This window comes from Hypanus sabinus, chromosome 10, assembly GCF_030144855.1.
Source record: "Hypanus sabinus isolate sHypSab1 chromosome 10, sHypSab1.hap1, whole genome shotgun sequence".
In the NCBI taxonomy this organism is placed as follows: domain Eukaryota; kingdom Metazoa; phylum Chordata; class Chondrichthyes; order Myliobatiformes; family Dasyatidae; genus Hypanus; species Hypanus sabinus.
Genome location: NC_082715.1, coordinates 108,437,958 through 108,464,641, shown reverse-complemented (window position 1 = coordinate 108,464,641; position 26,684 = coordinate 108,437,958). Strand labels below are relative to the sequence as shown.

Below are 26,684 nucleotides of genomic sequence, written 5' to 3'. Positions count from 1 at the left end.
AGATAATCAGAAGTATACCAGTACTCCACTTGTGACCAAACCAGTACTTTAAAAGTATCCACAAATTTCAAAGATAGATCCCCTTGTTACTGCATAGCCCTTACAACTGAAAACTATTTCATCAGTATTTTCTTTCCTTATGATTTCTGATAGTTATGTCCTCACAATTCTTTGCTATTAGATTTCACCTTCCTGCCAAATTACCTACATATTTCATTATGTTTCTCCTGCTATCTTGTGGTACTGTTGGCACTGTGGAAAAATTGGCGTTTGCAGTTGAAAATTCTGTTAACCTCTATCAACCAAAGGAGTTAACACCAGCTGTTACTGAGGTATGGATTCAGAAACAAGAGATAACCTGCAGATGCTTATGTGTGTTGCTAAGGTATGGATCGTTTGAGGTGAATTTCATCTCTTTTATCTTTTCTGTCAGTCACCTTCCCCTCAGTCAATCCATCTTTGTCAATCCCACTCCCTTCAGTCAGACTCTCGTCGGGACTGTAGCTGTTAGCCATCCTCCCCTCACTCAGCCTGTCGCTGATCTGGCGGTTGGTGAGCGCGCTCCCTCGTTCGCGCGCCCCGTTGCCTGGCGACGGCGCGACGCCAACCCTGAACTCGGCCTAGCGGCTGCTGGTGAGATCGGCGGCCGCAGAACAAGTGGAGGATCAGTCCGGGGACCGATTCGCCCCAAACGTCCGATCGGAGCCGGAGAGCTGTCCTCCCGGGAGGCAGAGGTGACAGGGGCTCTTTCAACCCGCCCGGCAATCGGCGGAGCTCTCTGGGAATGTGGGACCTTGCCGCCCGTCGAGGGCGGCGCGTTTACCGCCCGCTCTCTGGCGTTTTTAACGCTCAGCGCTCCCCGATAGAGTGCTTACCTGTCTTTATAGCTGATTTAGCCCATCTGTTTTCATTTTAGCTCAGGTTAGCAGGGGCCACTTTCGAACATAGCAGTCCATAGCTGGGAGGTCCTGAAAAAGAAGCAAAGGGTGACAGAGAACGGGCCCTTGGACTCACCGTCTGTGCTGACCATGATGCCAAATTAAACTAATTTTTCTGCCTCCACATAGATCCATATTCCTACATTCTAGCATATTCATGTGTCCATCTAACAACTGTGTAAATCCCACTATCATATCTGCTTTCACCACCACCATTCAGTTCCTCCAAACACCTACCACTCTGTATAAATACAAAACTGGCCTCACACACCTCTTTTGAACTTCCCATTTCACCTTATACCTCTGCCCGCTAGTGTTATACATATCCACCCAGGGAAAAGGATTCTATCTGTCTTAACAATGCCTCATAATTTAATATAATCCCATCAGCCTCCAGGTCCCTGTACAAAACAAGTTTGTTCAACCTCTCCTTATAGCTAGTACTCTCCAATCCAGGCAGTAACCTGACAAACCTCTTGTGTACCCTCATCAAAGCACATAATCCTTGTAAGGTGGCAACCAGAACTGTAGACAGTGCTCCACATGTGGCCTGACCGAAGTTTCATATAACAGAAACATGACTTTCCGATTCTTATACTCAGTGCCACAACCCATGAATACAAATGTTTCTTTACCAAATGCAACCAGTAGGCACTCATATAACACATATTAGTCATTCAGCCCAACCAATCCATGCTGACCACAGTGTCAACCTGGCTATTACCAATTTCCTGTATTTGACCTATATCCCTCTAAGTCTGCCTCTCCAGTGTTCTTAAAGGATACTATTGTACTTTTCTTAATAATTTCTTCTGGGAACTCATTCCACATACCACCTTCTGTGCATAAGTTGCCCCTCTGTTTCCTTTTAATTTTTTCCTTAATCACCCTAAACTCAAGAACCGTAGTTTTGTATTCCCCTACCTTGGAAAAAGGCTTTTGCCATCCACCTTATCGGTACCTCTTGTAATTTTAAACAGTTCTACAAGGTTACTCTCATTCTCCTGTGTTCCAAGAATAAAGACCTAGTTTGGCCAACCTCTCCCTGTAACAGGTTTGGTCAATTTTCCCTGCAGTGGAGGAGGTAGGAAGGGACATGACTGACCTGTAGTCTAGCCAACATCCTTGTAAATCTTTCCTTCTCTCTTTCCAGTTTAACCACGTACTTTTTTATAACAGGGTGACCAAAACTGTACACAGTACTCCAAATGTGGCCTCACCAACAACTTATATAACATAATACTCCAAATTGTGTACTCAGTGCCCTCACTGATGAAGGTCAGCATGCTAAGTGCCTTTTCCACCACCATGTCTACCTGTGATGCCACTTCAGCAAACTGAACATCTGTACTCCGAGGTTCCTCTGTTCTATTACACTACCTAGTGGAGGGCACTAAGATAGATAGATACATTATTGATCCCAAAGGGAATTACAGTGTCACGGCAGCATTACAGAGCACAGATATATAAATATACAAGTATTAGAAGAGAAGTAAAGAATAAAAAATAAATTACCCATGACAGTCTAACAGAAGGGGGTCATCACTTCCCCAGCTAGAGGGTGACTCATTATAGAGCCTAATAGCAGAGGGTAGGAATGACCTTATTGGAGCAGAGCAGTTGTGTTACTCTATACTATAAATGCCCCTCTGTTCAGCCAAAATGGCATGCAGAGGGTGCGAAACATTGTCCAGAATTGCCAGGATTTTCCGTAGGGTCCTTTGCTGTACCACAACCTCCAGTGTGTCCAGTTAGACTCCTATAAGCTAGCCCTTCTAAGGAGTGAAATCACCTCATGCATTTTGTATTGAAATCCATTTGCTTTTCCTCGGCTCACTGATTAAAATCTCACACTTGCCTTATCTTCCATGCCGTGCAATTCAGGTGTTTGTCTAGGCACTTCTTAAATGCTGTGAGTGGCCAGGCTTCAACCACTCATTGCCAGTGCTGCATTCCAGGCTCTTGCCACTCTCTAGCTGCAGAAGGTTCACTTATATCCTGTCAAAATCTCTTTCCCTTTACCTTAAATCAGTGTCCTCTAGTTTTATCTAGCTCAGATAAGGTGAAACATTTCCTATAGCCTACCTATCTATAGCTCTCATAATTTTACATTGGTCAGTCCTATCTCTTCTTAACCTCTTCCATTTTTGGAAAAACACACTAAACCTGTCCAATCTCTCCTCATAATTAAAATGCTTCATCTAGGCAACATCCTGGTGAATCTCCTCTGCATTCTCTCTAGTGCCATTATATCCTTCCTATAGTGTGGTGACCAGAACTGCACACCATACTTCATCTGAGGTCTGACCAATATGTCATAAAGTTTGAGCATAAACCTGTTGTCTAGTCTTCAGTGCCCTGACTAATGAAGCTCAGTAGCCCATATTCCTTCTTAACTATGTTATCCACCTGCACTTTCATCTGTTGCTCAATACTCCCCAGGACGTTTAACAGTTGTGATGAATGTCCTATCCTCCTTAGTACTCCAAAAATGCATCACCTCTGATTTATCAGGATTAAACTCCATCTGCGATTTCTCAGCCCATTTCACTGACGCATCAATATCATCCTTTAGCCTGACTACCCTCCACACTACCATCTGCAAACTTAGTGATGAATTTGCTGATTAACCGCATCAACTGCATTGTGTTTATCAGTATATTTAGTTACCTCTTCAAACTAAATTAGTCAGAATGGGATCTCCCATGAACAAATCTGTGGTGACTACCTCTGATAGATTAATCCTGTTCTTCAAAAATATATATACAATAATTTCCCTACCATTGATAACAGACTAACAAGCCTAAAATTATTTACTTTAATCCTAGGCTTAAAGTAGAGCTATAAAAATGGCCAGTAAAAGAAGCAAACTTTAGGATTGGAAACAGTTTAATTCAGTAAAGCAAGATAAAAGGGATTGATTAAGAAGGGAAAAACAGAGTAAGTTTGCAGAGACTGCAACTGTAAAAATGGAAAGTACATACATTAATTCCTACAAACAGTAAAACTAGTTTCATCTCTCTCCACTTGTAGTAATTATTCTTTCTTATCAGCCTTGTGTGCTTTTGATGCCACTTATTACACTACTGTGGAGGTGTATTTACCATGTTGAGTAATTTTGACTTATGACAAAAATGATTTATGGATGTCTGTAAAACTGGAACCCTTTTGTTTTCCAAGAAAGCTTGTAATAAGAAAAGTATACTGTGGTTCCTTTACAAACAGAAAAAGGGGAATTTATATTGGAAAATAAAGAAATGGCAGACTAATTAAATACAAATTTTGTCCTAACAAAGAAGGATACAAAGAACTACCTAGAAATGTTGGTGAACACTGGATCCAATGAAAAGGAGAACTTCAATCAAATCAGTATTAGTAGATAAATTATGCTAGGAAAATAGAGGGAATTGAAGAGTAAGCAATCCCTAGGGTCTAATAAACAATATTTCTGAGTACTTCAGGATGTGGCGCCAGGAATAGTGGAAGCTTTTATGATAATTTTCCAAAGTTCTCTAGAAGGTAGCTAATGCAACCCCACCTTTCAAAAGACAGAAGGAGAGAAAAGGGAGAATTATAGCTCCTTCGGCCTGACATCATTGGTGGGAAAATGCAGGAGTCCACCGCAAAAGATGTAATAGTAGAGCACTTGGAGAGGGATAACAGGAGAAAGTCAAAAGGAATTGAAAAAAGGGAAATCATGTTGACAAATTACAGGAGCACTTTGAAGATATAACAAACAGACAGATGAGAGAGAACCAGTGGGTGAGGTGCATTTAGACGTTCAGAATTTTTCGATAAGCTCCCATGTCTGAGACTAGTGTTGAGAATTAAAGCACATGAAATTGGTATTGATAGAAAACTTGTTGGCCAACAGGAGGCAAAGAGTAAGAATAAAAAAGTATTTTCCCAATGGCTTGTAGTGACTAGTGGGTACACAGAGATCAGTGCTGAAATTCCAGCTTTTCATGCTGCATGCTGTTGTGGTTTAGTTGAGGAAAGTGTGTATAATATTCTCAAGTCTGCAGATGACAAAGCTGGAAGAAAGGGTGCGCAGTGAGGAGGATGGAGAGTGGCTCCAGGGTGATTTGCCAGGTTGAGAAACTGAGCAGATACCTGGCAAATGCAGTATAATGTAGATCAATGTGAGGCTATCAACTTTGGTGACAATAGTAGGAAGGAAGATTATCAAGTTAAATTATCATGGTTATACACTCCCAGGGTATAAATTCCAAGAAAATTAACTTTATTTTGCATGAACAGGATTGTATGTTACAAATATGACACACATAAAGCATATAAACTTAAATTAACATGTGTTATACATAACTTAAATGGCAAAATAAAAATAAAGATCACAATATTAACACATTTTGTGGGAAATATAGTCTGAGGTGTTGCTAAGGATTTTCAGTTCAATTCAAGAACCTGATGGCAGTGAGGAAGAAGCTGTTGTTATTTTGTTGAACTTTGAAGCATGGAACTCCAGACTCCTGTACCTTCTGCCCAAAGGCAGTGACGAGAAAAGGGCATGGACTGAATGGTGGTGGTCCTTCATGATGGATGTTGTCTTCAGAGACATCACAACTTAGAGATGTTCTTAATGGTGGGGAGAGCTGTACCCGTAGGAAAGTAGTAAATCCACTACTTTCTGTTGTGTCTTGCGTTTCTCTGCATTAGAGTGCCCACATCAGGTCATAATGCAACTGGTTAGAATACTTAGAATCCATCATACATCTGTAGAAGTTTGTCGGAGTTTTTAATGACATTATGAATCTCCACACACTTCTGAAAAAGCATGCTTTCTTCTTGTTTCCTGAATAGCAAGAGATTGGGAAGGGAGGAGATTCAAAGAGAGCTGGGTGCTCTTGAGAACCAGTTACTTAAAACATATAGGTGCAGCAGACAATTTAGAAGGGAAATGCATTGCTGGCCTTCACAGTGAGAAGATTTGAGTACAGGAGCAGGGGATGTCTTGCTGCAATTGTACAGTGCCTTGATGAGACCATACCTTCAGTATTAAGGACTATTGTGTCTCTGTTTCTGAGGAAGGATATTCTTGCTGTGAAGGAGTTCAGTAAGGTTTCACCAGCCTGACTCCTGGGATGTTGAGATTGATGAATCAGGAGAGATTGGAGAAATTAGGTATTTATACACAGGAGTTTAGAAGAGAAAGAGGATATCTCATCTGAAGTTACCAAATTCCAACAGGACTGAGATAGATTAGGTGCAAGATGGATGTTCCTGATGGTGAGGAATGTTAGGGGAATCCAGGACCAGGAGTTACAGTCTAAGGGGGTAAGTTACATTGGAATGAGATAAGGAGAAATGTCTTCACTCCCAGAGCCTGGTGAACCTGTGGAAGTCTCCACCACAAAAAGCAGATGTTACCATAAATGTATTCGAGGAGGTGCTAGATATTGTTCTTGGAGCTAGAGGATTAAGGGACATGGGGAGAAAGGATACAAGATTTGGATGAAGAGTATGATTAACTTGCATGGCGGAGTAGACTGGAAGAGCCAAATGATCAACTTGTACCCCTATATTTTTATGACGATTTTCCACGACGTACAGCCCAGTCCAACCTTCTGCAGTGTGGAAAATGGACCTGATGACATTAGTGCATTCAAAAGTTGTTTATGATGACTTCTTTCTGTTGTGATGTTCAGCATTGATTGCATTTGATTTATTTTGAAATTACAGTCTGGTATTTACAATTTTCAAAATACTGAGCTCTTGCTAAAATAAGACTGACAGTGTATATGAGGTATTGACCTAAATACATTACATTTTCTCTCAGTCACTACTTTGCTGTCTTGTTTCTTCCAGCTGGATGGTTGATCATGCTGCTTTAATCAGCATGTCAGTTTGTGACAATAATATATTCTCTTGCCCAATGGGAACCTGTCACTCACACACACAATGCTACACAATGTGAGGAATTGTTCAAAGAAGAAATCTCTTAATCACCTTGTTGATCTTATTTATTTTTCAGCAGTCTCTTATTCTACTGCATTTCAGATTTGTTACTGTAGTTTAATTCTTGTACCCTGATTGAAGAGAATTGTTTTTGTTCTCTCCTTATCACAACCCCTCAAGCCTGTTTCAGAGCAAGTTGTAAACAAGCAGTGCAGTTGCTACTATCCGCATCATCAGGGGCTTGTATGAATGTTGTTCTGAACTTACTGCATTCACTGCACAGACTGCCTCATTATTTGAGGAGCTGCAAAGACGTAGTCAATCATTAGTTATAACATGATAGAAGGAAGGTCTTTAATAAGCAACTGAAGATGGTTGGACTGTTATAGTCTTGTGCTGAGAGCCTTTACTAACATCCACAACTTCCACTTGATTTTGCCCAAGTCAGCAGCGAGATTTCCTCATTACTCCCATTGATTTCAGTTTTCACAGATTCATAGAAAGGCACAGCACAGGAAACAGTCCCTTACAGCCCAAATTGTCACACTGTTTGTGATGCCTATACATGCTAATCCAATTTTCCTGCAATAGGATTGTTTCCTTTTTTGTCTTTCCTATCCAAGTACCTGTACAAATGCTCCTTAAATATTGTAAAAGCATCTACCTCCACCTACTTCCTCTGGTATCTTGTTCCAATTGTTCATCACTCTCTGCAGGTTGAGTCTGTGGTGAGGAAGGCAAATGCGATGTTAGCATTCATTTCTAGAGGACTAGAATATAAAGATGTAATGTTGAAACTTTATAAAGCACTGGTGAGGCCTTGCTTGGAGCATTGTGAGCAGTTTTGGGCCCTTTAGAAAGGATGTGCTGAAACTGGAAAGGTTTCAAAGGAGGTTCACAAAAATGATTCCAGGATTGTATGGCTTATCATAAAAAGAGCATTTGATGGTTCTGTATTCACTAGAATTCAAAGAAGGAGGGGTGATCTAATTAAGAATGTATTGGATGGTGAAAGGGCTCGATAGAGTGGATGTGGAGAGGATGTTTCCTATGATGAGAAGTTTCTTTAGCCAGAGAGTGGTGAATATGTGAAATTAATTGTCACAGACAGCTGTGGAGGCCAAGTCTTTATGCATATTTAAGGCAGAGATTGATAGATTTTTGATTGATCAGGGCATGTAGGGGTTTGGTGAGGGGGAAGGCAGGAGATTGGATCAAGCATGATAAAATGGCAGAGCAGCCTTGAACGGCCAAATGGCCTAATTCTGCTCCTATATCTTATGGCCTTATGGAATCAGAATCAAAATCAGGTTTAATATCACTGGCATATGCAGTGAAATTTGTTGTTTTGCAGCACCGGTACATTGCAATACATATTATATAAAAAAGTTATAACTTACAATTATACATAGAAGTTAAATTAAATAAGTAATGCAAAATGAGAGCAAAAAGAAAAAAAACAGTGAGGTAATATACATGGGTTCATTATCTATTCAAAAATCTGAAGGTAGAGGGGAAGAAGCTGTTCCTGAAATTTTGAATGTGGAAGGAGAACACATGTCCTAGGTGATAGGTGTCCTTAATGATATGGCTTGCCTTCTTGAGGCTTCACCCTTTGAAGATGTCCTTGATGCTGGGGAGGCTAGTGCCCATGATGGAGCTGGCTGAGTTTATATATATGCAGTTTTTTCTGATCCTGTGCGCCGGACCCTCCATATTGTGGAGTACTTTCCACGATACATCTATAGAAATTTGTGAGAGTGTCTGATGACGTACCAAGTCTCCTCTAACTCATAATGAAATAAAGCTGCTGCCATGTCTTCTTTGGTCAATATGTTGAGCCCGGGATAGATCAGACACCCAGGAACTTGAAACTGATCACCCTTTCCACTGCTGATCTCTCGCCGAGTACAGATGTGTGTTCCATTGACCTCTCCTGAATTCCACATTCAATTCTTTGGTTGTACTGATGTTGAATGCAAGTTTGTTGTTGTGGCACCAGTCAACCAGCTTACTTATCTCCCTCCTGTATGCCTCCTCGTCACCATCTGAAGTTCTGCCAGCAATAGTCATGTTGTTGGCAAATTTACAGATGGCATTTGAGCTCACAGTTGTGGATGTAGAGAGAGTAGATCAGTGGGCTAAGCACGCTTCCTTGAGGTGCACCAATGCTGATTCTTAGCAAGGAGGAGATATTATTTCCAATTTGCAATAATTGTGGTCTCCCAATGAGGAAGTTAAGGATTCCGTTATGGAGAGAGGTACAGAGGCCCAGGATTTGGAGCTTGTTGATTAGAACTGAGGGTATCAATGTGTTGAACACTGACTGTAATCAATAAACAGCAACCTGACATAAGTCAAACACAAGGAAATCTGCCGATGCTGGAAATTCAAGCAACACACACAAAATGCTGGTGGAACGCAGCAGGCCAGGCAGCATCTATAGGGAGAAGCGCTGTCGACATTTTGGGCTGAGGCCCTTCGTCAGGACTGATGAATGTGTTCCACCAGCATTTTGTGTGTGTTACCTGACATAAGTATCACTTTTGTCCAGGTGATCCGAGGCCGAGTGGAGAGTCAGTGAGATTGTATCCGCTGTAGACTTATTGTGTGGTTGGCAGGGTCCATCCAGTTCATTGCTTAGGTAGGAGTTGATTCTGTCTATGACCAAACTCTCAAAGCACCTTCGTAGTAGATGTGGGTGCCATTGGGTGATAATCATTGAAGCAGTTCACCCTGCTCTTCTTGGGTTCTGGTATGATTGATGCACTTTCAAAGCAGGTAGGAACCTCTAACTGCAGCAGTGAGAAATTGATAATGTCCTTGAACACACCCGCCAGTTGGTTGGAACAGGTTTTCACTACTCAACTAGGTATAGCATTATAGAGTAATGGAATTGGTGGCAACATATATAATTCACAACCACCGATGTTGAGTTAAGGCTGATTTATACTTCTGCCTAGGCTTTACGCCGTAGCCTATGCAAGTGGCCTACGCTGTTGTAAGCATTTATTCTTGTGCATTGGTGTGTCTACGTTGCTCTGCAATTCATAGCCAAAATGCTAGTTGGCAGTGGGGTTTCTATGCCACTGTGTTGAATTTCTTCGTGTTGAGTTTCTTTGTGTACTTCAAACAATGGCGACTGAAACTGAGCGCAACATGGAGTTATGGCGTTGGAGCTAATAAATGTTGAACAAGAGTCACTTTTATTGAAGTTACTGCAACACAGAAAAGAGAGAAGATGTCGGAGGAGATGGTGTGTACGACCATTGAACGGACTGAGGCAGGAGGGTGAATTCTCTGTGCTTGTCCAGCCACTGAGAGACATGGACAAGGAAATGCATTTCAAATATTTTCGGATGTCGGCAGGTAGATTTGACAATTTGACGAGAAGAAGCAATTGGAAATGTGTAGGAGGAAATGTGATGCTACCAATCGGACCAATCACAGTTGTTATGGTCTGCGTTGCCGTGATGTGTAATTACATTTTTGGAGAGGTGCGCAACAGGCTACGGCATAGGGTATGCGGCTAAGCTGTACCTAATGCGTAGGTTCGACACAGAAATGTAAATTGGCCTTTAGAGTTCACTTTAAGGGACTGGTCAGATGTGATGACGTATTATGTTAAGTTCTGTTGCTGCACTTTTTGTGTTCAGTGTTTGGAGTACAATAAGAGAGTTGTTACAGTTTTTCTTAAATATAAAATGCCTCACGTAATTTTATTTGTGGAACTCTACATTGATGACATTGATGTTCTGGGACAATTCCAAAGTTATTAAACATGTTGACCAATGCTGTCATTTTGAAACTGCTGGGGTTTTGGAAACAAAATAGTATCAAGATGGCACCAGTGAACAACGATTCCTTGGACAGCATCTTCCAGATAGTCAAATATATTACTTTTACTACATCTTCTATTTATTCTTTTTATTTTAATTGTATTTTAGAACTGCATGCCATGTGGACTGGAAAATGCAGCACAGACCTTCCACCAGCTGATGGACTCTGTGTTAAAAGACATAGAGTTTCTTCTTGTTTACCTGGATGACATACTTGTTGCCGGTGTATTGAAATACAAACACTTATCTCATCTCCGCACACTTTTCGAGCAGTTAAGCCAGCACAGGTTGATTATTAACCCTGTTAAATGCCAGTCTGGGTTGTCAACCGATGCATCAAAGTAGCTGCTATTATGGATTTCCCACCATCCTGCACTACTAAAAACTACAGGAGTTGAACTTGAATCCTGTATAGTGCGCTTAAGGATAATACCCTGAATCAAGTGTTTGACTGGTTAGCAGACATGAATAGGGCATTTGATGATAAAAAAACAAGCTTTTTCCAATGTGACTGTACTGGCGCACCCGCTCCCCAATGCAATCAGAGCCATTACTACTGACGCTTCAGACTGTGCTGTGGGTGCTGTGCATGAGCAGTTAGTTGCCATTTTTAGCCTGCTTCATCCCCCAGAAGGAAGTAATTTGTTTGATCATGAGCTTCTTGATCTCTCTGGCTGTCTGTCATTTTTGTTTTCTTCTAAAGGGTTGCCATTTCACAGTGTTCATCGACCACAAACCCTTTGTGCACGCAATGGCCAAAATATCAAAACCTCAGTCTGCATGGCAACAACACCACCTCACCTATATATTTGAGTTCACAGCTGATATACAACATATCAAGAGTAAAATAATGCAGGGGCTGATTGCCCCTCATAGCCAACCATTGAGGCCATACATATAGGATTTGACTATGTTGGGATGGCATCCAACCAAGCTACTTACCCAGAAGTCAGGCTTAATGAACAGCAGTTATGGGCTTGTGGCTGGCTGATATTAATTTTGGGGAAGATTGGGTTTCTCTCCTGTGTGATGTCTCAACTGGTTGCCTTCACCCCGTAGTACCCCCAAACAGGAGGTGGACTGTTTTTAACTGCATACATGGCCTTTTGCATCTTGACTGGAGGGCCTCACATAAACTGGTTTCACTAGAGTTTGTGTGGTACAGCCTTAGAAAGAATATATGTGATTCAACTGCAGCCTGCGTGGAGTGCCAGTGGGCAAAAATTAGCCATCATGTCCAGGTGTGATTGCCAATGTTTGAGGTCCCTGTGCAACAGTTTGACCATATCAATGTGGACCTTGTTGGCCTTACCTGCGGTTTCACCCACCTCCTTACCATGGTGGACTGTGGCCAGAGCTCATTCTTCCAGAGTTCACAATGGCACAGACATAGCTAGGGTATTCATCAGCATTTGGGTTGCCTGGTTGGCACTCCATCTGATATTTCCTCTGATCATGGTCCCCGATTCACATCAGACATCTGGGCTGCAATGGCCCAGAATCTTGGTGTTCAGTTACATCACACCATGGCGTATCATCCACAATCCAATGGCCTGTGCGAGTGGTTTCACCGTTCTTTAATGGCTGCTCTGAGGGTGGCTCGTTCGACTCTTGACAGGCTCTCCATGCAGTTTTAGTGAATTCTGGGAGGGCCTATGTAGGATAATGTAATTGGTGTAAACGTACATAATTCACAACCATTGATCGTGAGGTGGGGTTCACTTTAAGAGGTTGATCGGATGTGATGACATATTACTTGAAGTTCTGTTACCACGGTTTTTGCGTGCAGTGTTGGGAGTACAATAAATGAGTTGTTACTGTTTTTTTAAAACATAAAACACCTCACCTCATTTTATTTGCAAAAACTTATACCATCAGGGCCTGACACCTTGTGATGGTCAGCATCCAAGACAGAGATCACGGGGTTACCAGATGCTACAGTGATTTGCACAGGTGTTATTTTATCCTCCCTATCAAAGCATGCATAAAAGGCATTGAGCTCGTTTAGGAGTGAAGCTTCACAGCCACTCGTGATGTTAGGTTTTGCCTTGAAGAAAGTAATGGCCTGCAAATCCTGGGAGAGCTGATGTGCATATGATTCTGTCTCTAACTTCAATCGGAATTGTTTTCTTGGTCTTAAAATAGCCTTTTGTAAGTTGTACCTGGACTTCTTGTATAGTTCTGGAACACTGGTCTTGAATGTCACAGATCTAGCCCTCAGCAGACTGCAAAATCTAGTTCATCCACAGCTTTAGGTTTGGGTATGACCAAAATGTTCTCAAAGGCATATTTTCATCTGCATGTTTTGATGAAGTCAGTGACAACTGTGGCCTAATGTGCCTACAGAACATGAAGTCCATGCTCTTATTTTCCATACTCAGTGCTGAAGTATCCTATATGCTCTCAATAGATCCACCAGTTCAGAGACTTAATGATTGATCACATTGCTTTGACTGATCCTCTGCATTCCTTTCTTCTGAGTACCTTTCAAGCTTTTAAATCATTATGTACTGATTTAAGATATGATCAATTTTGCTTTGTCCAGCCTAGGTGGTCACCCGCACTGTGGATGTTGACCTTTCATTTTGGTTACACAATTAAAGATAAAAATGTCTCTGCTGTTGCAGTGCAGAAGACTAGAATATGCCTGACAGGTTTGAGCGTGTAAAAGAACTACTGAGTGATATTCTTTATACCTTGACCTTTAGAAAGCATTTGATGTTGCAGCACTGTGCCTTTGGAATTCAGTCATGAACCTATACTGTTGTGAAAGAGAAGATTTGTTTCATGTTTGTGCTAGAGAGATCATTACAACAGAAAGAGAATAGTTCAGAGTCTGAGGCAGACATGGGAATGAGAACAAACAGTCAATGCATATAGTCTGCAGTTGAATCACATACATTCTTCCTGATGAAGGGTCTCGGCCTGAAACGTTGGCTACTCTTTTCTCTTTTCTTTCTTTTTCAATCTTTTTATTAAATTTCATATATAAAAAAAAAACAACACAAAATAATGAATAGATTACAGATTCAATAAACTTGAGATTACATTAGTAATAGGATAATAATATCCTATTAGAACATCCATCAACAAAAGGTACATAAATCAATCAAGTCTATATAAATATATATGAAAAACAAAAATAATCGTCGAAAAAAGAAGAAAAAAAAAATTGAAATTATATATGAGAAAAAATATATATTGAAAAAAAATACTAAACTAAAACTAACATGGGCAATAATAGCACTTTATAAATATATAAAGGTGTCAAGAAAAGAACTCCAGAACTCCATACCTGAACAAGTATAAGTAGAGAAAAGGATCTGAAATAAGCCAAATTAATTCATATGAAAGTGTCGAATAAATGGTCCCCAGGTTTCTTCAAATTTAATTGAAGAATCAAAGATAGTGCTTCTGATTTTTTCCAAACTCAGATAAGAAATAGTTTGGGAGAACCACTGAAATGTAGTAGGAGGATTTACTTCTTTCCAGTTTTGTAATATAGACCTTCTGGCAATTAATGTTACAAAGGCAATCATTCGTCTGATTGAAGGGGAAAGCTGATTGCCATCTTCATTTGGTATACCGAAAATTGCAGTAATAAAATGGGGTTGTAAATCGATATTCCATACTGAGGAAATGACATCAAAAATGTCCTTCCAATAGTTATGTAAAGTGGGACATGTCCAAAACATGTGAGTCAATGAAGCCACTTCTAAGTGACATCTGTCACATTGAGGATTAATATGCGAATAAAATCGGGCAAGTTTATCTTTAGACATATAAGCTCTATGTACAATTTTAAATTGTATTAAAGCATGTTTAGCACAAATAGAGGAGGAATTAACCATTTGTAAAATTTTTTCCCATTTATCTGTTGATATATTACATCGAAGTTCTTTTTCCCATTCTTGTCTAATTCTATCCGATATTTCTGGCTGTATCTTCATAATCATGTTATAAATAAAAGCTACTAATCCCTTCTGACAAGGATTATACTCTTTTCTCACGGATGCTGCCTGACCTGCAGAGTTCTTCCAGCGTTGTGTACGTGTTCTTTGATCCACAGCATCTGCAGTTGTATTTTTGTGTTTTAATGCATATAGTCTGCTTTGTCTTTCTATTAGGACATGGTTGATTTGTGTCTTAAGTCTATCCATTTGACTCCAGTGACTTTCACATCATAATCCAACAGAAATAAATGGTTTCTATCACCTCTTGAATTAAGATGCATTTCTTGATATCAATCTGAATAGGCTGTCTCATTTTCTGTTCCCAAGTTCTACACTAAGAGGAAATGTTTCTAGCCTCTTCACCACATAGCTTCTAATAATTTTAAACAATTAAATTGGCTCACAGGCGTGTTTTTAAAAATAAATTATGGGCCAAGCTGTAAATTCATAACTCAAAATTTAACACTTTTAGTCCCAATAATATTTGGTGGGAGCAAAATTAGGCCTTTCTATTTCATTATTTGTAGACCAAAATGGTGTCTGATGAACTTGTGCACACTTTCTCTGTGAATCACATCTGACACGGTTTTGATCTGCAAACAGTGCTTTAGTGTGCCTGGGACAGCCTTTGCTGGAAATAAGCACAATGGATTCTGTAGAAAATTAAGGTTTCATCTAGCAATTTAGCTTTAGCTTCAGTGCTTTGGTATTCACCACTAATGTGCAGTGTTTAAACCTAGCAGGACTCTTCCATTGTCTGTAATGCTGAATATAACATTTCTTCTCGGCTTTCTAATGCAACACGCTCTTTGTGGCACATATCCAGCAATCATCTTTTTAATATTGTTCTATTAAAGTCCTTATTTGAGTTCTCTATAGAGAGAATCTGTCTGCAACCTTGTCCTCTGGTGAGCTGATACCTGTACAGGGCTTATGCTTTTTTTTGTTCCCAGCTATTTTATGATGTATTATGATACATTATGATGTAGAAGGAGGTCACTTAACTCATCAGGATCATGATATCTGCCAAATAAGACAATGGCATGAGCAGCCTTACCCCTTTCCTTCTTTCCCTGTCTGTTAATTGTTTACTTTTTTCCTTTTTCTTTGTTCCCTTGCATAGGGACATACCATTCCTCAACTTTTTTTTTGCCTGTTACTTGCACTCGGGATAATCTACGGGAGCCAATTATACAACAAGTGTGCATTTGCAATGTAGGAGGGAACTGGAACACTAAGCAGAAATACATGGAATCACAAAGAACCACACAAGCTCTATATAACTAGCTCCTAGATCTGCTGCTGGCAGCTACTTGTGATCACCCTCTCAGCATATATGAATTCTAGATTTATACTGAACTTTCAGTGTCAGTATCAGTGGCTGCAAGAGTTGCTCCAGATTCCAGCATCTGCAGTCTCTTATGTCTCCTTTGAAAGATTCGAGTTAGAGTTGGAGGTTTATGCTTTTTGAAATGTAAAAATGTTTCCCCTGCTGTATACAAAGAGACAGAGTTCAAAATACACAGGGGATTCAATTGTACCCAGCCGCCGAAGGATGATGTATGCTTCCTTCTTTTTCCTGCCAGAGCCTTGATACCTCTTGTTAACCAGTGTTCCCCTAAACTTTGTATGTCTACCCTTCATTCTAATGGGACCTTGCTGCCCCTGGACTCTTGATATGGCACTAATAAAAGCCACCCGGTTGCCAACTGCTCCTTTGTCTAAATGGAGTTACCCCAGCTAGATCTTGCCCAATGCTCTCAAATTTGGTCCTGCTTCAGCTCAGAATTTTAACCTGTGGACCTTTTTCCATAACCTTTTTAAAACGAATAAATTTGTGGTTACTGGATACAAAGTACTCCTCAATTGTCACTTCAATTACTTGGCCTGCCTTGTTCTCGAGGAGGTCCAGTATTGCTCCTCCCAAGTAGGTTTCTCTGTTATGTGAGGAAATTGCCTTGGATGCACTGTACAAAGTCTGCCCCATCCAGACCATTTGCATTCTTGATGGCTCAGCTGATACAAAAGAAGTTGAAATCTCCTAGCAGCACTACTCTACAACTATGTGCAATTTCTCAACACATCCACTCCTCAAGCTCCTGCTGGCTTTGGGGGGGGGGGTGGAGAAGGGGGTCTATAATGTAGCCCACCCAGATTACCATTGCAGAATCATGATCAGGTTTAATGTCTCTGACATATGTAATGAAATTTACTGTTTTGTGGCAGCAGTACAGTGCAATACATAAAAAATATAAATTACAGTAACATATCCCTAAATTTAATTAAATAAGCAAAAATAGTATTGTTGTGTGTGGATTATTTCATTATCAATTTCACTATCTAACCAATCTGATAGTGGATGGGATGAAGCTGTTCCTAAAATGTGTGTGTGTCTTCAGGTTTCTGTACCTCCCTCCTCTTGGTAGCAATGAGAAGAGAGCTTGTCTTGGGTGATGAGGGTTCTTAATAATGGATGCCACCTTTTTGAGGCATCACCTTTTGAAGATGTCCTCAATGCAAGAGAGGCTAGTGCCCATGAAGAAGTTAGTTGAGTTTGCAACCCTCTGCAGCTTTTTCTGATCCTGTGCAAACTTCACAGATCAATGTTCAAAGTTCAAAGTAAATTTATTATCAAAGAATGTGTATGTCACCAAAGACTACCCTGAGATTTATTTTCTTGCAGGCATTCACAGTAGAATAAAGAAATACAATAGAATCAATGAAAAACTACACACATATAAGGAGTGACAAGAAACCAATGCAAGAGAAGACAAACTGTGCAAATACAAAAAATAATGATAATAAAAAATAAAGCAGTAATTAAATAATAATAACTCTGCCATGGACAGTCCCAAGCTGGCTGCAAATGAGGAGGATAGGGCATGAGGCTAACAGCTCCATCCAGTAAAAACCCAGTGCTACAGAAATGCGAACAGAACACCTAAGACATCATTCCTGGGAGAGAAAGGATATACCAAGAAGATGGGCTACACATGGGGATAACAAAAGACTGGACCAGAACAGAGGACTCTGGCATGCTACTGTCAGAAGCCTATACCTCAGAAGGGATGATAGGCTTAACTAATAGTTAACTAAATAAATAATACCAGGAACTTGAGTTGTAGAGTTGCAGTGGCCCCTCCATACCAGATGGTAATGTAACCATTCAGAATGTTCTTCACAGTGCAGCTGTAGAAATTTGCTGGTGTCATACCTGGTCTCCTCAAACTCCTGATGAAATATAGCTGCTGACATGCATTCTTTGTAATTACATCAATATGCTGGGCCCAGGTTAGATTTTCAGAAATATTGATACCCAAGAACTTGAAAGTACTGACCCTTTCCACTGCTAATCCTTCAATTAGGACCTGTATGTGTTCCCTCCACTTTCCCTTCATGAAGTCCTCAATCAATTCCTTGGTCTTACTAACGTTGAGTGCAAGGTTGCTGCTGCAATGCCACTCAACCAGCTGATCTACCTCACTGCTGTACACCTCCTCCTCATCATCAAAAGTTATGGTAACTGTGCTGCCTTTATGGCAGTTATTTAGTTTATAATATTTTCGCTTAGTAATTCATTTGTTAGCATTCTAGTTAAAGTTAGGATTGTTTAAAGTTGTCTGCGAGAGATCGCAGCATGCGATGACATCACATCCTGTTTCGCCTCGTCCTGTGGGAAAATACCGGTTTGGGAAAAACTGAAAGGTGGGGGGAAGAGACATGTGCGAGCGCGAGCAGCGCCAGCAAAGTTTTCTCTCTACGCACCAGAAACATCGTGAAATCAACGCTTTTTCACCATACGTCAATGTGGAAGAGTGAACAGTAAACGGTTAATCTTACTGTGATCCTGTTGTTATTGACAAAGGTTTAACTCGGTGTTTAGCTCGTCGTTCCGTTACACCCGAGCGAGAACACTACAGTAACGATAGTTGTGTCATTGGCAAATTTATAGTTGTGGGTGTAGAGCAAATTTATAGTTGTGGGGGTAGAGAGAGTAGAGCAGTGGGCTAAACACATATCCTGAGGTTCACTGGTGTTGATTGTCAGCAAGGAGCAGATGTTATTACCATTCCAACCTGACAGTGGTCTCCTAGAGAGGACATCTAGGAACCTATTACAGAAGGAGGTACAAAGGCCCAGATTTTGAAGCTTGTTGATTAGTACTGAGGGTATGATAGTGTTGAACACTGAACTTTAGTCAATAAATAGCTGCCAGATGTTGGTATTGCTGTTGTCCAGATGGTCCAAGGCTGAGTGGAGAGCCAGTGAGATATCATCTGCTATAGACCTATTGTGCCAGTAGGCAAATTGCAGTGGGTCCAGGATTAATTCTAGCTATGATCAATCCCTCAAAGAACAACATAGTAGATGTGAGTACAACTTTGTGATAGTCCTGCCCCCTTCTTATTACTAAGTTCTACCCAAATGGCCTTGTTAGATAATCCCTCAAGAATATCCTCTGTAAGCACAGTTGTTAAGTCTTGCCTTATCAGAAAGACAACACCTCCATTCTTACCTGTTCTCTGTCTCACCTATAGTATCGGGATCCTGTATCCTGCCCTTCCCTCAACTATGTCTCTTATGGCCACATGTCACAGTCATTAGAGGCAATCTACATCCTCAGATAGTCTGTTTTACCTGTTAAGCTACGTGGATTTAAATTGATGTAATTTAATCAATGGTCCTATATGCCCTTTCAATGGGTTAGGTTAACATGGTTTCATTTTAAAAAGACGTCCTTTACTCTGATGTTGTGCCCTTGGATCATAAACTCTCCCACGAATGGAAACATTTTCCACACCCACTCTATTTAGGCCTTTCAGTATCATTGAGTTATTATTTCAGTCTTTATGTTATCAATCCATTATCATTTGAAAGTATAGTTTTAGAGGCATCTAGAATTGGGCATGGTTTTGGGCAATAGCAATATTGAGATATGTAGGGTTGCACTTACAGCACTGAGCATTGTCTTTGACAGCAGTAATATGGTAGAACAAATAGTTCATCAGATATAACCTATCCTTTATATCTGTTAAACAGCATAGTTGCTATTTTTAAGATATAATGAATAAAAACACTGAACAGATCAACTTCAGCCATCTTGAAGCCCCTTTTAACATATAGTCCATTGTGTTTTCATGGGGTCTCTTTCCTTTAAAAAGCATGATATCTGAATATCATCAGAAGCAAAATTTTGTTATTTGTTGATAATGAATTTTGCAGAGGCTGTTTTTTTATGAGTAAAGAGCTGAGGGAATCTGTTCAGCTGCAGCAAAATAGTTTGTAAAACCCAAAGGACTACTGAAACATCCCTTGTGCACTTGGGTTCTGTAATGCCCAGCTGACTTAATTCTATTTTTTAATATAGACAGAGGGATTTTCAGGAAATACATATTGTACAAAAGGATTCTTGCAGTTACCCTGAGATGAATTGCTCTTGATCTGCCATTGTAAGAATATTTGTAAATATCAAAAGGTCATTCAGTTGAATAACCCTTTTCTTCCTTTGATTGGTCACCCCGTTTTCCTGTTTGCTCACCAAGTAACTTGTGGATCAGTTGTGATAACTATAATCATATAAAATCATACAGGACAGAAGGAGGGCATTCAGTAATGAGAGTATCTGAACCATAACTGACACTGTAAATTAGGTTCAGCAAGCATGAAAAATCAGGAGAAAATTTCTCTTTGTAGAGCAAGTAGATAACTGGGGAATTGATTGGAGTCGGGGTAGTTGCATATTTATTTAGAGCAGGGGTTCCCAGTCTGAGGTTCATGGACCCCTTGCTTAATGATATTGGTTCATGGCATAAAAAAAGGTTGGGAACCCCTGATTAGAGTAACTGAATGTGCACTTTTTGCTGGTCACCCTGGAGCCATCAAAATGTGAAACAGGTTATTGGCGTAGGCCAAAATTAAGAAGTGAGACAGGGGCTTTGAACTTATCAAAGAAAATAAATTTGAGTTTGAAACCTTCAAATTTTGTTGAATATTGGTGTTCATTGAATAAGAGTTTGAGATGGAATAGATCTGGTCCATTATGGCCTTGATGGTGAACCTGATGATCCAAATGGGCTCCCTATGTGATCTTATGAGTTCCTTCCTCATACAGGAGAAAAAAAATGAAGCCTGGGTGAATGTAAAATTCTGTAAATTAGAGTCTAAGCCAGAAAAGATAGGAAGTACACGTGGATACATGAACACCATTAAAAGGCACTTGGACAGGTACATGGATAGGAAGATTTAGAGGGGAATGGGCTAAGCACAGGACTAGCTTGGATGGGTACCTGGGTTAGTGTGGACTGGTTAGGCTAAAGGACCTGTATCTCTGTTGTTTGACTCTGACTCTACTCAACAGGTTAGGCAATATCTGCAGAGAGAATTGAAAAATCATGATTTGCAAATCCTGTTAGAAACCTGATTGCACTAGATACTGTGGTATAAGAATAGGCAAGAAGCCAGTTACTCTGCAGTTTATGATTCTCTTCCTGATATTTTATATTGTTTCCACCATCTCCTAGGAGTGAGAAATGCTATTTTCCATTTGCCTGGATGAGTGCAATTCAAACATTAATACCAACCATGACAACTTGATTGATACTCTATCTACCAGTATCAACAAAAGGTTAAGACGTACAAAAAAGCTGGATGTGCTCAGCAGGTCAGGCAGCAACCGACCTGCTGAGTTCATCCAGCTTTTTTGTACTGTTACGTACCCTGTAACTGGGTCACTTACCAGCAAAGATAGAGAGGTCTGTTGAAGTCTGATGGTACTATTTTAACAGTATTTATTGGTAAAAATACACAAAAATAATATCAATGCAAACATATAGATACTATACGTCGTCAATACTAGATCAAAAGGTGCGGGTATAATAATAATCAATAATAGCTCTATCGTTGTCTAGGGGATAATGTATTGTCCGATGGAAATATAAAAGTCACTTTAGTTCATTCAGGCTGCAGCCTTTGGTTGGAGTCAAGAGAGAGAGATTTTGGAACTTGCCAGAGTTTCCTTTTTTATGATGTCGATCCTTCGAAATGTCGTTGGTGTCCTTTTCCTTTTAGCTAAGCCGTTCTTCCGTGGTCAGTCCTGCCAATTCCAGGCAACGGGAAAGGATGCACGCGGGCCCCACCGGCTGTCGCTATTAAACGCTGTCACGGGATTTCTAGCGTTTCTCCTGGTGCGTCTAAAGGGGTTGTTCCCCAGACCTTCTTTTATCCTTACTCACGGGGTCTCAGATGTCAATCAGGTTGGGATGGAGCCATCCCTCTACCAGCCCACTATGGTCATTCCCTGAGGGCTTCAATGAATAGGACAGTACTCAATACACAATTCTGTCTCCCAGAGACAATGGCCGTCATCCGTGGCTTTGTCTTTTGGAGGCCCAGGATACATTCCAAACCTTGAGGATCCTGCGTGTCTCTCTCTCATTTCCTGGGTCCCAGACTCGAATTAATAGCGATCTTGCAATTCTCAAAAAGGAGGGGGCTACTTTGTACCCTTTGGCCCCTCAGAGTTGTGGCACCTTTGTAACAGTATGTCTTGATTTGACCACAGCATCTGCAGTGTACTTTGTGTCAACAAAAAGTTAGTTGCTGAGACAGATGGATAAATGTTTTGATCTTCAGAGAATCAAGGAATATGAAATAAGTACAGGTAAATAGTATAGAGGTAAGAGATTAACTATGATTTTAATGAATAGAGCATGAATTGCTAAATGACTTCCTGTTGCTCCACCCTGCTACATTTTTACCCACAGCTCTAAATATTAACTTCTTTCAACAGTGTTTTTGTCCGACACCTAAAAAATAGACTGCAGTTATTTACCAAGGCTTCATTGACAGAAACTCCCAAACCTGCAGTTTAGAAAGACAATGAAAGAGGTGGGTGACTTTCTTTTCAAATCTTACTTAGAAATACATCAATTTTAACCTGAAAATGCTGGAAATGCTTGGCAGGTCATGTTGGACTCTTGTTACAATTGGAAGGAGACAAAGGAAGGGCAAGTGTGGGATGGCAGTGTCCCTGAAAGGATAAAATCAAGGTGACCATGGGGATAAGCTGTAAACAAGATTTTCTGGTCAGTGAGTGAATGGGAGCAGGTGGAAAATGAGAACATAGACAAAAGAAAGTGGGAGTTGATGTTTATTATTTTCAAACTTTACCTGGTAACCATTTTCTTTGTGCATTGGAATCTGCGTGTGTGAAAGCTCCATGTTGATGGAGGGATAAGAGTGGTTTGTGGGGCAATCTCTGAGAATTGATTTTTGGATTATTTTCTAGGTATTTCGACAAAGCCACGGACTGTGTAATAAACATGCAGCCTCCAGAAGATCTTTTACACCGCATATACTCTAAACCTAGGAGCCCAGGAGCATTTAAAAAATCTACTGTAAGTTAAAATTGAAAGTTAATTGACTGGTTATATGAGACAAGATCATGGAATAGTATGATGCATATTGTTTGTAACCAAATGAACACAAAGGTTAATAAAAAGTTTATAGAATATGTAGGAGCTGTAAAAATGGTGGTTAAGTGTTTCTTCCACACTCCTGCTTCATTCATTTTACTGTATATGAGATTGGCATTTCAGCTGTCACTAATACATAGAACAGCACAGCACAGGAACAGGTCCTTAGGCTTATAATGTCTATGTCAACCATGATGCCAGTTTAAATTGTACGTCTTTCTTTATGCAGTCTGTACCTGCCAATTCCCTGACTGTTCATGAGTCTATCTAAATGTCCATTAAATGGCTATCATATCTTCTTCTACCATTTCCTCAACAGCATATTTCAGATGTTTACCGCCCTCTTGAAAGTTTCTCCTTTAAACTTTCTCCACCTCCTTAAAATGTCCTCTAGTACTTTACATATTGGGATAAAGGCTCTGCCTATCTATCTACCTTATCTATGCATCTTATATTTTTTAATATATACTTTGATTGTGTTGCCCCTGTGCCTCTAATGCCCCAGAAAAAACAATCCAAGTCTGTCCAACCTCTGCTCATGATCAATGCTCTCTAATCCAGACAGCATCTGTAGAACATCCTCTCTGCAGTCTGCAAAGCCTCCACATCTATTCTATAGTGTGGTGATGAGAACTGCACACAATACTCCAAATGTGCCCTGCCCAAAGTTTCATACAGTTGCAAAATGACGTTCTGACTTTCCTACTCAAGATCCCAACCTATGAAACTAAGCATGCCATATACTTTCTTCATCACCCTAATCTATTTGTGTTTCCGGATTGTAAGACATGACCTTCCTGACACAAAGTCATGCTGGATATGCCTAATAAGTCCATGTACATGTAAATCCTATTCCTCATAACTTTCTCCAATAATTTTCCTACCACTGATGCAAGGCTCACCATCTATAAGTAGTACATACAAAATGCTGGAGGAACTCAGCAGGTCAGATTGTATCAAGACCCTACTTCATGACTGGAAAGGAAGGGAGGTGATGCCAGAATAATATATCACCATTTATAATTTGTTTGATGATCCTTATTTGCCATTTTTAGTCTGCAATTCTCTGGGGCTTCACCTTTGGTTAAAGAGGATACAAAGATCTCTGTGGAAGTCCTAGCAATATCTCTTTCAATAACCTGGAATACATTACATCAGGCTTTGTGGATTTATTGATCTTAATGTTCTTCAAGAGACTCAACACTCCCTTTTTTTATATATCAATGTGCCCTGGAATATCAGCATATCCCTCCCTGATTTCACTGTCCTCCATGTCTTTCTCCAATATGAGCTACTTGTTTAGTATACACTCACATTCTCTGGTTCCAGGCATAAATTTTCTCCTTTGCTTTTGAGTGGTCCTTTCCTCTTCCTAGTTATCCTCTTTTAAAAATATATTTTGAATGCAATCTACCAGTCTTTTGATGTACTTATAATTTCCTCTCTCAGAAAGCTGTGAATCAGTGGAATTCTCTGCCCCAGGGGTTGGTGGAGGCTAGATCTTAAAATATATTCAAGGAGGTAGATAAATATTGAAAAGATTAAAGAACTGAGAGTTATTGGGAACTGGCATAAAAGAGATGAGGCTAGAATACATCAACCATGATTGATGGAACAGGATTGAAGGATTTATTGGCTGACACCTGCTCCTAATTTTTGTGTGCTGGTGTTCTTATGTTCTTATTTCCCAGATTATACTCTTTCTGCCATTTTCTTGTGTCCACAAAAAACTTCTTTACATACTTGCAGTCTTTTTGTGTCCTAGCCTTGTGTCTTTAGCAAGCTTGAAAATGTTACACCCAATCCCTTTGGCTGAGTCATTATTTTGAATAGCTGAAAGCCCAAGACTATCATTCAGTGGCAATTCAGTAGTAACAGCCTCCAAATCTGAAAATGACTCATTTGTCTCTAATCTCTGCTTTCTGTCCATAAACTAATCCACAGTCTTTCTAATATCAATATCACAAAATTTTTGTTTTTGTTATAAAAGATTATGCATCATAGATTCATGGGGTTATAGAACGCTATAGCACAGCAAAGAAACAGGCCCTTCAACCTATCTAGTTCATACCAAACTATTATCTGCCTTGTCCCATAGACCTGCAACTGGCCCATAGCCCTCCATACCCCTGCCATCTATGTATTTATCCAAATTTCTCTTAAATGCAGAAATTGAACCTGCATATACCACTTCTGCTGGCAGTCTCAACACACTCTAAGTGAAGAAATTTGCCCATATGTTCCTCTTAAACATTTCACCTTTCACCTTTGACCCATGACCTCTAGTTCTAGTATCTCCCAACCTCAGTGACAAAAGGTTGCATTTACTCTATTTTTACCTTTCATAATTTTACATACCTCTAACAAATCTCCTCTTATTCTTCTACGATCCAGGGAATAAAGCCCTAACCCGTTCAACCTTTCCCTATTATTCAAGTCCTCAAATCCTGGCAACACCTTTCTAAATTTTCTTTTCATTCTTTAAATTTTATTCAGAATCAGGTTTAATGTTACTGTCATATACTGTGAAAGTATAAAAAGTATAAATTACAGTAAAATGTATATATATTAAAGTAAGTAAATAAGTAATGCAAAAATAATGAGTTAGTGTTCATGGATTGTTTCATTGTCCATTCAGAAATCTGATTGTGGGGTGGGAGACTGGGTGGGGAGGAAGCTGTTCCTGAAATGTTAAGTGTGTGTCTTCAGATTCCTGTACCACCTCCTTGATTGAAGCAATGAGAAGAGGGCATGTCCTGGTGATAGGGTTCCTTAATGATGGATGCTGCCTTTTTGAAGCATCACCTTTTAAAGGTGTCCTTGATACTGGGGAGGCTAGTGCCCATGATGGAGCAGTCTGAGCTTGCAACTTTCTGCAGCTTTTCCTGATCCTAAGCAGACATATCAGACAGTGATGCAGCCAGTTAGAATGCTCCTCACAATACATCTGTAGAAATTTGCGAGAGCCTTTAGTGACATTCCAAGTCTTGTCAAATATAGCTACTGTTGTACCTTCTCTGTAATTGCATCAATATGTTGGGCCCAGGATAGATCTTTAGGGACGTTGACACCTAGGAACTTGAAACTGCTCACATTTTCCACTGCTGATTCCTAGATGAGGACAGGTGTGTGTCCCCTTGATTTCCCCTTCCTGAAGTCCACAATCAGTTCCTTGGTCTTACTGACATTGAGTGCAAGATTGTCATGGCACCACTCAACCAGCTGATCTATCTTGCTCCTATAAGCCAGACATCTTTCCTGTAGTTAGGTGAATAAAACTATAATTCAAATTAGATCTTACCAACATCTTTTACAACTTCAACATAACATCCCAACTCCTGTTCATTTCTTGTATTTATGAAGGCCAATGTGCCAAAAGCTTTCTTTATGACCCTGGTATGTCCTCCCAAAGTGCCACATCTCACACTTGTCTGCATTACATTCCATCTGCCATTTTTCAGCTCATTTTTCCAGCTGGTCTAGATCCCACTGCAATCTTTGATAGTCTTCCTCACTGTCCAATATGTCCCCAATCTTGATGTCATCCACCAATTTGTTGCTCAA

The 26,684-nt window shown here is 40.1% G+C and overlaps 1 protein-coding gene across 1 annotated transcript in view; it reads left to right on the top strand.

Moving 5' to 3' along the window:
- The first annotated feature begins 596 nt into the window (after positions 1 to 596).
- LOC132401346 (dynein axonemal heavy chain 6-like) overlaps positions 597 to 26,684 on the top strand; it is a 545,526-nt gene continuing 519,438 nt past the window's right edge. The window contains exons 1-3 of the mRNA XM_059983475.1: positions 597 to 734; positions 22,436 to 22,533; positions 22,934 to 23,042. Coding sequence (XP_059839458.1) covers positions 22,968 to 23,042 — 75 coding nt within the window. The 5' untranslated portion in view covers positions 597 to 734; positions 22,436 to 22,533; positions 22,934 to 22,967. The remainder of the gene's footprint in view (positions 735 to 22,435; positions 22,534 to 22,933; positions 23,043 to 26,684) is intronic.